The sequence below is a fragment of the Metopolophium dirhodum genome, chromosome 2 (assembly GCF_019925205.1).
Source record: "Metopolophium dirhodum isolate CAU chromosome 2, ASM1992520v1, whole genome shotgun sequence".
Lineage (NCBI taxonomy): Eukaryota > Metazoa > Arthropoda > Insecta > Hemiptera > Aphididae > Metopolophium > Metopolophium dirhodum.
Genome location: NC_083561.1, coordinates 29,942,706 through 29,954,997, shown reverse-complemented (window position 1 = coordinate 29,954,997; position 12,292 = coordinate 29,942,706). Strand labels below are relative to the sequence as shown.

At 27.9% G+C, this 12,292-nt stretch overlaps 2 protein-coding genes across 3 annotated transcripts; one reads left to right on the top strand and one right to left on the bottom strand.

Moving 5' to 3' along the window:
- Positions 1–662: 662 nt before the first annotated feature.
- LOC132938750 (nibrin) lies at positions 663–7,109 on the bottom strand. Its single transcript, XM_061005767.1, has 11 exons — positions 6,787–7,109; positions 6,563–6,693; positions 6,318–6,478; positions 6,027–6,186; positions 3,700–3,961; positions 3,510–3,638; positions 2,737–2,915; positions 2,515–2,669; positions 1,785–2,448; positions 1,507–1,659; positions 663–867 (listed from the first exon to the last, which is right to left on the bottom strand). Exons 1-11 carry the CDS (start codon positions 6,857–6,859, stop codon positions 808–810), a joined length of 2,127 nt encoding a protein of 708 aa, XP_060861750.1. The 5' UTR covers positions 6,860–7,109; the 3' UTR covers positions 663–807.
- Positions 7,110–7,283: 174 nt separating this feature from the next.
- On the top strand, positions 7,284–11,586 carry LOC132938751 (TBC1 domain family member 13). Of its 2 annotated transcripts, none has more exons than XM_061005768.1 (9): positions 7,284–7,479; positions 7,562–7,644; positions 7,713–7,838; positions 8,135–8,267; positions 8,338–8,696; positions 9,450–9,651; positions 9,729–9,851; positions 10,512–10,637; positions 11,219–11,586. In XM_061005768.1, the coding sequence occupies exons 1-9, from the start codon at positions 7,460–7,462 to the stop codon at positions 11,238–11,240; spliced, it is 1,194 nt and encodes a 397-aa protein (XP_060861751.1). In that variant the 5' UTR covers positions 7,284–7,459; the 3' UTR covers positions 11,241–11,586. The 2 variants fall into 2 exon arrangements, with proteins under 2 accessions (XP_060861751.1, XP_060861752.1); XM_061005769.1 differs by having other exon boundaries at positions 7,285–7,479; positions 7,562–7,635.
- The last annotated feature ends 706 nt before the right edge of the window (positions 11,587–12,292 follow it).

Genomic DNA, 12,292 nt, shown 5'->3' with positions numbered 1-12,292 from the left:
TATTCAATCATTAATATCATTAATAAGAAATTTATCCAACACTTTTTTTTCTTTATAGGTAATATAATTTAATAATTTTATAGTGGATTATTAAGTTAAATGGTCACTGAACTATTTTATTTTTGTGACAGGAGATATAAATTAGATATCAATCAAAAGATAGATTTGAAATCAAACAATTTTATAAATATATAATTTTTGTTGATTAGCTTTACAATTTAGATGCTTGTTCAGTGATGACACCATTTAGGCCTATTGTCTTTATGAAGTATTATTAAATACAATTTTTAAAATCTATGTCTATTGTTACAAATAAATGAATAATATAATATACTTAGTATACTTATGTTAGATATTAGAAACTCTAGCTAGTTATAACTCAATCATTGAACTTATGTGAATTACATTGCATGAATGACTGTTATAAATATTTGTAGCTTTAAAAAAACATTTAGTCATAAATGTATATTTTTATTTAGGAGCTCCCGGTGTGGAAATGGAGTCTGTCAGGTGTGACAATAATACCTTACGTGAAGTTGTAGAATCCAGTATTGTATTAAATGAAATTATACTCGACATGGAGTGTCAAAAATACTGACCGTATAAAATATTTTTACTTTATGGAGTACTCAACAAAACATTATCTCATGTTTATAACTATGTTCACAACCATATACAATATAGTTTATTTAATTTATACAAATATATTTTTATACATAAATAAACAAGTAAAAATATTATAATTAAACAAAGCTTAACTCAAATAAGGAATAATTCAATTTTTTAATAGACAAACATAAAGTCACTTTAATCAATTTGAGTGAATTCCATTGGAACAATATATGGGATCCGCATGGATGGTCCTTTCTAAAACAAAAGTTATAAAATATACAATATTAATTTAAACTGGAAATCTTATCGAAGGATATATGGAGTAAAAAATTGTAAATTATAATGGTATTTAAAAACAGTACACTCTAATAAAGTTTTTATGAATTTATTATCTTACAATATCATTAATACATAAAAAAAAAATATAAAAATAAATAATTTGAATGTTATTAAATAATTTTTGGCTCCTGCTATTTCAATAGTTCATTTAATGATTTTAAGTTTTTAAGGTTTATTATATTTTATAAAAATTAGAATATATATTTATATATTTTAGATATTATTATACTAATTCTGATGTTTAAAAGCTTCAGACTTATCTAGTACATAAATATTAAAATAGTAATGGCCTATTTATAATTGTCAAATTGGACAATTTGTTCGATATTGACATCTAATAAAAATATCAATGTTGTTCTGCATCACTTAAAGTTTATAATAGGTATATTATTTATTATTTTATTTAACTAGTATTTACTTTTAACCAGTTGAAAATTGACCATTATAATATTGTGCAATATTTTTATATGTAGTATAATATATAATTTAATTTACTTAATAATTATTTACTAAGGGGTATTTTTCCCTTGAGTTATAACAACTTTAAACTGTTACCTTCTTGAATTTCTTGAAGTTTCTTAGATTACTATTATTTCCTTGAATGATGTTTGCAGTTTGTGTAGGTCTGGATACCACCATACTGACAGTTTCCACAATGACCGAATTTAACAAGTAATCATATTCAGTATCTTCATGTGTATTAGCAGACTGAAATATTTATTAATTGATTAATGTATTAACATTGACTGTAAATAATAGTAAATACTACTAGTATAAGCAATGGTATTTCATACATGCTACTATATCACTACCAATTTTATATATTTTCTTACCGATTTATTAGACACTATACTCGCATCTATGAACTGTCCAGTACCTTTGGCCTCTGAGAGTAAATTCATAATAAAATTTGGGTCTACCGCTATATTGGTGTAAGTCTCCACAGTTTTAGATGGTTCACTTTTATTGTTAGATGTGTCAACCAAAGGAAAAAATATTGAATCCATATCTCTTTTCTTTGGCTTTTTTTTTGGATGTTCTTCAACTTCGTCGATATCCATATAGTTAAATGGGTCTTCGTTTTCGTTATTAAACACTGGATGATCATTTGATATTTTTCTTTTAGTAGGAACAGCCAGGTTTTCAACAGTCTTCGATTGTAAATTATTAGTATTGTTCACATTATTGTCAGCTACGGTGCCATGAAGCCAAGCTGACAATTTACTGGTGCTTGAAATGTATTGTGAGCTTGACGCTGAGGTTAAACACAAATTATCATTTTTAAATGTGTTATTAACTATTTGGGTTTTAGGAATAGGACTTTGCACATCATGGTTACTATTGGATGGAGTTGGTTCAGTAATGTTTTGGAACGGTTTTAAATCCTCTTCCATTCTTATTGTTTTTGTAGTGTTATTTTTTTCTTCACTATTTGCCAATAAGGAACGTTTTTTTGGTAATATCATTTCTTCAGAGTCAGATAAAACTTCCAATGGCCTAAATAATTGTTAATAAGAATATAAAATAAAGATTTGAAACGCCAAATAGTATATAATGAAATACCTCTTAAATGCACATTCAGTGTTTGGATGAGAATCTGGTATGGTGTTTGGACGAGAATCTGGTATGGTGTTCGGAAAAGAATCTGGTATGGTGTTTGGAAGAGAATCTGGTATGGTATTTACTGAAAATATTTCACTATCATTAACAGTTAAAACCTGAAATATAAAAAAATATCCCAATAATTATTATTTTAGTATGAATAAAACTACACGATTGAAGTACCTCAGTTTCAGGAGCCAAGACAATGGAATCTTGCGATTTAATTAAATTGGACTGAGATTCAAGATTAACTAAGGAAACATTGAAATTAGCGTTACAATGTTTTGTAGTATTTGAAAAAATAATAGCAAATCCAATATCATTTTCTGGTATTGATCTTTTGTTCCCAATCTTAAGTTTTTCTAAAACCAATAATAATGAAATATAACAATTATCAATTAATTAAATAATTTCTTAGGTAAATTAGTAATTGCATTAAATAAATATTAGTAATTAGTTGATTTTTAAACTAAGTGATTATGACTCAATTATGATAATAACACTGTATATTAATATTTATTGTAACAGTTATTATTAAGTTTTAAGTATTTTATTATAGGTTTCCAATAGAAACTACACAAATAAAAGGGAAAAAATAATACTCACACTGTTCACCACTATTTTTATAAAATGAAAAAAAAACTTAAAATGTGAACATTTCATTCTAATAGTATAGTTTCTATCTACCTGAATCCAACTATTCTTTCTTTAATCAATATCAAACACGAGAAATATAAATAAATATTCAATTTTTCAATTTTTACAAACTGCTTTTAAACTATTTAGTATACAGCTTTATAAATTAATAGTTTTCATATTTGTTATAAACTACAATAGTTAAATTCCTATTTCAGTTCTGAACAACACATTCAATTAAAAATATTAAACATTAATTTTAACATTTCCACACATAGCGATCAGCTATTAATATTTTACAGACATTAAGTAGAAATTACCCAGAATCCGTTGGTACATATAATTATTTTCCTCATTGTGTGGATCTTGTTGCAGTAGAATATATTTTGTACAGCTTAAAATATCATCATCAGATAAAATTCCATCAGAATAATTCATAATTTCTCCCCCTAAATAATAAAATATAAGGTTATACTTCTTAAACTACATTTGTTGTAAAACTGTGTTTACCTGCTAATTTCACCAATTTTGAAAGACGATTTAATTGATTAACTGTAGAACATATAAATGTTTTTCCAGAAAATAGTGTTTTACGTTTGTTATTCACATCTAACGACAATGAATTTGGGTTTAAAAGACTTTCGACCAATTTAGGCTTGTAATCCATACAGAATGGTACTTCCGACAACGAATCAGGTGATAATGCCTTACATAAATCAATAAAATACTGAAGGGGTACTATTGATTTTGCAGATGCTAGACATAATAACACCTGAAAGAGACTTAAATGTTTAACACTATGTAGAATAAGATATAAAGAAAACATAACTGGTGAATCAAAAATACACTGGAAAAATATCTGTCCTGCTATCATAAGTAATTCATAACATTATTTTTATACAAATAAAAATAAATAAATAGGAATATTATAAAAACTGATTTTTTTTTAACAATAAATGGTATAACCTTAAAACAAATGACCGTTACTATTACTGTTATTACAGTGCAATTTTCACTGAATGTTTATATTAGCATTTACTATATACCATATCATTTTCAAAATATTTTGAGTGTTTTAAGATGTTAACAGACGTTTCAGTTTTCAGTTTTTTTTTTTTTTTCTAAAATTGTCAATAAAATTTTATTTGTTGGGTAAAAAAGCATGAAAATTGAATAAAAGGCTCCTGGATATAATATTACTATAGTCTATAGCAGTTGAAAAACATTAAGAATACATAGAAAATTTTATTTATAAGCATTTAAAGTTTGAATTTTAACAAAATGTATCAAATTTAAAATTTAATAATTATTTTGTAGTTAAAAATGTATAAAATGTTCAACTTTTATACCTAAGGATTGAAAATGTAAAACAAGGTTCCACGTAAATAGGTTATATATAAATTACTTCATTTACAATAATATTATCAAATATACTTAGTAATATCATAAGCTGGATCATAAGCAGAATTGTTTTTCGTATTCAATAGTATTATATCATTGAATTCAAATTTAACATAATCCATTACAGTGACCTACTTGTAACCTACTGTACAGTAGTGCAACACCCACTTACCCACCTTCTTTATATTAAATTTATTGTTGCAATACCGTTGATATAATTCAAGCAGTAATTTTTTTTATTAGCTGTTGATTTTCTTTTTAATGGTAGAGTACCATTATACCTATGCTGAGAAGTTCTAATTTTGCTCTATAACTCAACAATAATTGATATACATATAATATATTATATTAATATATGTTTTAAATTAATTATAGATAGGTTGCAATAAATCACATTGCTTGAATAAATATTAATACACTTGTATGAACTACAATATTGTTTCCAACAATGCCCAAGTCTTCTCTCAACCTATTCAAATTTTGTTTTAATCTAGCTGATATATTATATCAAATCAAGGCCGTAACTGAGGGGGATCCAGATTCCTGAATTTTTTTAAAAGTAGAATAGTTTTAGCTATGAATATTGTATTAGGAATATTTTTAGATTCTGAGCGAAGTGATGAATGTATTGATTTTATAATGATGTGTTTTTTTAAATTTTTTTTTGTGTCTGTCATCATCTTTTAGGACAGTAAAAGTGCTTGGATTTTCTTCAACAGTATCTTTTCTGATAGGAAAGTGAATCTAGTTGGTACTTTAGGGGGTCAAAAGCAAAAATGTCCAGGTAGTTTTCAAAAGCGCCGTGAAAAACAAAAGAAAAATTAAGGAAAAACGGGAATTTTTACGTAAAATATGTTTTCGAGAAAATCGATTTTGGTTTTTAGTGCAATTCTAAAACAAATGACCGTAGGTACATGGAATTTTGACTGAATGATTATATTCTATATAATGCATTTTCTACACACCATAAATTTTTGAAAATATATTGACTCTTTTTTAGCTGTTTACGGTCATTGTCAGTTTTAAATTTTTTTAGTTTTTTTTCTATAAATATCAATAAAATTTTATCTGTTGAGTAAAAAAGCTTGAAAATTTAATAGAAGGCTCCTAGGTTATTGTTTCAAAGGCAGATGAAAAAAATTAAAAATCCTTAGTCACAGTTTTTATTTATAAGTATTTAAAGTTCAAATTTTGACAAAATACTGAAAAATCACGAAAATCATTTTTATATTTTTTATATTTTGAACGTAATAAGGATGAGTGTAAATTTTTATATAAAAAAAAAATTTTTGGATCCCCAATTTTTTTTTTTATTTACAACTATACTAACTATTAATTTTGTTTAGATAATATTATTATAATTTAATGAAATAAAATAAAATAAAAATATAAGTTAGGTAGGTAGGTACAACAAATAACGGGCATAATAAATTTACCTTTTCTGTAACAGTGACAGAATTCATACAGAGATGTGTACACTCTACAGACCAATCACGCGATACTTGTCCTCCAATTGTTGTCATTAGATGTTTCAATGCTTCTTTTTCAGCAGTTCTCAATGTTGACGGACAAGCCATTAAAGGATATTCCTCAACACTGTTAAAAAATAAGTATTAATGTAAACCTTTTGTAGGTAATAAAACAAATTATGTACAACTTTTTAAATCTGTATAGTATTTAAAATCTGTGATAGTAATATTAGTAGTTAATAATTGAGATTTACTCACGTCCAAATGCTATCCATTATGCCAAAACGAATTATGTCACCAAAAATTAAAACTTTAGTGAAATTACTTTCAATTTGTTCATCCATAGCATTTATAAATGTTCCATACTTAGATTTCTTGTCCACTAGAGTCAAAAAGAGTTTCACTTGACTGCCGACTACCTACAATTTAAAATGACAAATCAACACTGTTAGTCGTTTAGAGTACCAAATACCAATGAAGCAATCTGTAGGTACTACTCGTACTTTCTTGACAAGAATGAGTTCTGCATGACAACGGCTAATGGATGTATCGTCTGATATTTCTAGATCAGCACCGAATCCAGCACGACCGACCCGATGAGTCTTTTTCTTCAAAACGTCATAGTATTCCCGCGCTGTAATCCAACAGTATATAGAGCATTAAACACACAGTACCTATTTTATAAAATACTCTTAACACTGTTGATTCAAACGTTTGTTGTACTCACTTTTTACATTCATCAACGTCGGTATGGACATGATCTGGGACAACGATGTATCCCTCGGTCTACCGCAGTCCATTTCGGTTAAATATTGAAAAACAGCGTTTTTAATAATTCGTAGTCGGTCTCGATAATACCACTTGCTGCCTGTCGACTGTCAGCCCGACCCGACTACTGAAAATCAGACGGTGTGGTGGACAATAACAATTTATTGTTTATCTACATTCCACAATTAAACATTATTCAGTTATAGTTATAGAGTAGGCATTATTTAAGATACCATCATAATTCATAAATCGTGGTAGTACCGGAGTAGGACGTGCTTCACGCCTTCACAAATTATAAAAAAATAGATTATAGATTATAAATTATAATAGTCACGGCCTCCTCTTATTCAAAAATTCAGAGAATAAACAGTCTGGTATTGTTGTTTTTTTTTTATTTGTGATAAGATAACCGTGTTGCTATTTCGAAACGTTTGATAAAATAAAAACGGTGGGACGTATATAAATTGTAGTAAAATTAATAATAATCTTAATTTGCATGCCAGACCTTTTTTAATCTCTAACGGTCTCTCTAGTAGGATAAAACATTAATCATTTGACGTCTGGTATGTGTTTAAATGTTAATTCGGTCAAATTCAGGTCCTCAGAACATCGTCTGACATTCGCTGTTCACAATGTCTTCGTACGATTTGAGGTAAACTTTAAAACAGTTTGGACACAATTTATAATCTAACATCACCTACTAGATGACTCAATAAAATAATATTTTTTTCCAGGTTGAAGGATCTTGACCAAGTGTTAGAATCAGAAGTGATCGATCTATCAAAATTGAGAGAGTTCTGTTTCAACGGTTGTTATTGTTCAGTATACCTTTTTCTTAAATATTCTAGTACCATGTACCTTTATGCGTGATATCATTTTTTACAGGTATCCCTGACGTTAAAGGTTACAGGTCGTTATGTTGGAGGTTGTTGCTCAATTACTTACCATGCGATAGAAATAAATGGGATGAACAGCTAGACCACCATAGAAAATTATACCAGCAGTGGTTAGGTAATTGAAATATGTGATTAAAATATATTATTATATTTATTATTTGGTACTTATAATATTATATTATAATAATAATTTGTATTATAAATTATAAAAAATAAAATCATAGGGCATTAGAATCATATTAAACATTTTTAAAAAAAAATTTAATGTTTTAGGTACAGGTCTAAAAGACTAAAAGACAACTTATAAATTTAAAAAAAGTATATTTTAATACTTCTTTTTTTATTTCTTTGAAAGAACTTCAGAGAATATAATTAATGATTTATCAATTACTACATATTTTAATTCTTCAGATGAAATATTAGTCACTCCGGGTTCAATTGACAATGAAGAATGTGATCATCCATTGAGTGAGGATCCCAACAGCAAGTGGAACACATTTTTTAAAGATAATCAAGCTCTTACACAAATAGATAAAGATGTCAGGTAATAATAATTCAGATGTCCAGTCCATAGAATGTGTAGTAATAATTTATAAATATTTTCTAAATTTTAGGCGATTACATCCTGAATTATCTTTCTTCCAACAAGCAACTGATTATCCATTACCTATTGTTGTATACAGTTGTGGTACTAAACGATTAAACAGAAGAGTGGGTATGCATTTTCTAAATAGTGCAAATGTTGTACGAAAAGGTCTTGGTATTGTTAAAATATCACAAAAATCCGAACAAACTAGTACCTCTGAATTCAAGCCACTGGAAGAAGGTTCTGAAGCCCATTGGGAGGTGGTGGAAAGGATATTGTTTGTTTACTGCAAACTAAATCCTGGACAGGGTTATGTACAAGGGATGAATGAAATAATTGGTCCAATTTATTATTGTTTTGCTACCGATCCAATTATTAAAATGAAAGGTAAAATATTAAATTTTATCCTTCTGATATATTTGTGTATGACTTATCCACATTGATACGCTATATGTACATGGGCACCCGGGTACCTAGACACAGCCTTGATTATATATATTTTAGTCTACTAACATTTAATATGGTTAATCTCATATTGGTTAGTAATTTTGTTTCTATATACACAATGTATAACAAAATAATAACATTCAAATTTAAAAAAATTGTAATGTTTTATAAATCATCTACATTGTACCCAGTCAGTTATTTATTTTTATGTAGTGTTTGATTGTGTTATTAGTTTATAAAAAATTATGTTGTGCTTTTGCAACATCATAATATTTATAAATGGGGGGACGAGGTGGCCGAGCGGTCTAACGCGTCGACTGCGGCGCTGGCAGTCGCGGGTTCGACTCCCGGCCACTGGGCGGCATTTTTCTTCGGGCAAGTCACGGTGTCCGGAGAACAAGTGCCGCCATCCCCCCACCCCGGGGCACGGCAGAAACCTACGGGTGCCCCATTAGAAATTCTGCCAAACACAACACACACGTGTACCAACCTACCCAATATAAAACCTACCAAACCTACCCAATATAAAACCTACAGTACCCTCCCCACACCCAATGGCCTATGTTGCCGCGGGTTACTCAATAAAAAAAAAAAAAAAATATTTATAAATACATAAATTCTATGCAAATGTATAAGTTGAAAAAATAACTATCTAAAATGGCTACTTTATTTTACATTTATAATAATTTTTAGAGCATGCCGAAGCTGACTGTTTTTTTGTCTTTACTAATCTTATGTCGGAAATTCGTGATTTTTTCATAAAGACATTAGATGAAACAGATACTGGAATTGTTAACATGATGCGTAAAGTAACAGACAGGTTGAAAGAAAATGATCCAGTTGTCCATAGTTATTTAGTCAAAAATGAAATTTACCCACAGTACTATAGTTTTAGGTAAGTTGTTTTGTGATTATTTTTGTTTTGTATTCATAATTAATTTTATTGTTTGCCTTTATGTATAATTTTTATAGATGGTTAACTCTGTTATTGTCTCAAGAATTTTCACTGCCTGAAGTCTTAAGGATATGGGATTCACTGTTTTCTGATTCACAGCGATTTTCATTTCTCATTGATATATGCTGTGCAATGATAGTGTATGTTTAGTTTGGGTATTACAATAATATTTAGTATTTTAGTACTAACAAATATTTTAGAGAAGAGCAGTAGAAGTGACCTCACGAAAGATTGTATAATAGTGTACCATATTAGATTTATTTTAAATGTTTTAATTGTTTTTACTGATATTGTCTGTAATGAATTGTTGAAAGGTTGGAAAAAGCTGCTTTGTTGAATAGTTAGTTTGCTCCACATTGAAGAGGTTATAAATTAAGTAGTAATTACTAATTATAATCTTATTTCATATCTTAATCGGTGTTTTCTTAATTTTTCTGAGAGCTATGTATGCTAAATATTAATGAACATCAAATTCTTCACTTTTTGCATGACTACCTAGACCAGGGTAGTCCGAACTTTTGTAGTTGGCAGGCCAATTTACACATTCATATAAATAGTCAGACCTGTCAAAAGAAAAAAAACTTTTATTTTATTACTAACATAATATTCTAAAATGCATAAGTTATTAATTATTATATATTTACTTTACAGATTGATATTAATATACAATTATGATGGTTAAATTACTTATATTTATTAAATAAAGGTATCTAATATGTCTTTTAGGGTGGCTAAAAAAAGGCTTCAAAGGCCGCACGACTTATTTTAAATTAATGTTATTACTACACTTTTTTTTATAGTTTAATCAGAGATCAAATACTGGCAGGAGATTTTTCAACAATCGTCAAACTATTGCAAAATTATCCTAATGTGGAAACGCGTGTTATATTGAATAAAGCTGCAGAATTGAGCGTTAAGAACAGAGAGTAAGTAATAATTATAATAATTTATTATTATTAATAATGTTGAGTCTTGAGATAAACCTGAATTATACTTACTGCCTAATGTACATCAAAAAATAAAAAGTAGAATACCTGTATTTAAATGATTGATTTTATTTATTCTTTTTACTGTAGAACATAGAAACGCTTGTTACACTTTACTATATTAATGTAATAAATAATAATAGTATAATACCTTATTTAAACATAACATCATGATGAAACTTAATAAGGAAAATAATCAATTTCAGAGAATTTACTGACAATATACTGTAAACAAATTAATGTTATTATAGTAGATACACATTATTTTTGCTAAAAAATGTAAATAACTATGATTTTGTTATAAAAATTGAATACATTGTGACAATTCTTTGAAGTATTATCTGTTTTGTTTTAGCTTAAAAATTATAATTGGGTCTTAACGACTTCTAATCCTTTATATGAGTTAACTTAATCTCTGTGACACATTCTAAGCAATAGCAAGTATGATTGATTTCATACAATACATTCACTACATTGATATTATTATATTCATGTTAATATATTGGTTTAATGGTTTTCAGTGAGGAATCAAGCGGAATATGAATGGATACCAGGTGTTTAGACCTTCAGCTCTCTGAGAAATGATCAAACATTGTTTTGTGATTTTTTTTAAAATTTCTCAATCACAAGTTTAATTATATTTTATTTATTTTGCATTAAGCATTATTTATATTTTAAGGTATCTAATCTATCAATAATCTACTACTTGTTAATATTATTATTCTATTTTTAGGACTTTTTGTCTATATTATCTACATATATTAACGTCTATATTATTTTATTCTCTAAGTGTTACAAAATCATTGTTTTTCACTATTTATTAAAAAAATGATATTTTTGTTCTGTGTTATTGCGAGAGTTTCATTAAATTATTCCATATCTATAATGTTTTTGAATTTGCATGCAGTTTTGTTTTAATGGTTCCGTAATAATTTAATACAAATTATTGGTCGTGTACTCATGTCGGATTGTTTAATGATGTATTGATGTCTATAATTTTGATTTTTATATTTATGTATGTAAAATTAAATGGGGGTTGTTTTTTTTGGTGGGGGGGAAGGAGGGACTATGGATTTAAGGGCCTTAAGCTGGTTACACACTAGGCGAATAGTTCGCGCGAGGACGTGATTTATATTCGCTTACAACACAAAGCTTTATAGTCTGTAATTAACAATAATTTCAAACGTACGTTTATGTACTATATTATCTTTACTATAATTATCCATAAGTACAATAGGTATCTGTGGATAAATATGCGAGAAGTCGCGTTGCGCATGCGCAAATCGACCACTTAATTCGGCGACTCGTCGCTATATCGGCAACGTTTTTTGTTTCGATTTAATACGCTGTGGCTCCATCCATACTATGTACTAGTATATGATCTATGATATAATATTAAAAACGTATCACCACCGATTAATATACGTTTACATGATACGAGTCGAGCCGTTCTTAATTTAAAATTTTAAACTGATTTTATAGTGAGTCGACCTAAATTTCCTGACTTGTTTACATTTTATAATATACCGATTTAATATTAAAGACACATAGAAGTTAGAACATAGTGGAAATTCGCTAGACTAAAACCGGTGTGA

Excerpts from the sequence above, each read along its gene's own strand:
- LOC132938750 (XM_061005767.1), bottom strand. The coding sequence starts at position 6,859 with ATGGACTGCGGTAGACCGAGGGATACATCGTTGTCCCAGATCATGTCC. Across the intron at positions 6,479-6,562 it reads AACTCATTCTTGTCAAGAAA|GTAGTCGGCAGTCAAGTGAA; the intron begins GTACGAGTAGTA and ends TTTAAATTGTAG. Across the intron at positions 6,187-6,317 it reads ATAATGGATAGCATTTGGAC|TGTTGAGGAATATCCTTTAA; the intron begins GTGAGTAAATCT and ends ATTTTTTAACAG.
- LOC132938751 (XM_061005768.1), top strand. The coding sequence starts at position 7,460 with ATGTCTTCGTACGATTTGAG. Across the intron at positions 7,480-7,561 it reads ATGTCTTCGTACGATTTGAG|GTTGAAGGATCTTGACCAAG; the intron begins GTAAACTTTAAA and ends ATTTTTTTCCAG. Across the intron at positions 8,697-9,449 it reads TCCAATTATTAAAATGAAAG|AGCATGCCGAAGCTGACTGT; the intron begins GTAAAATATTAA and ends AATAATTTTTAG.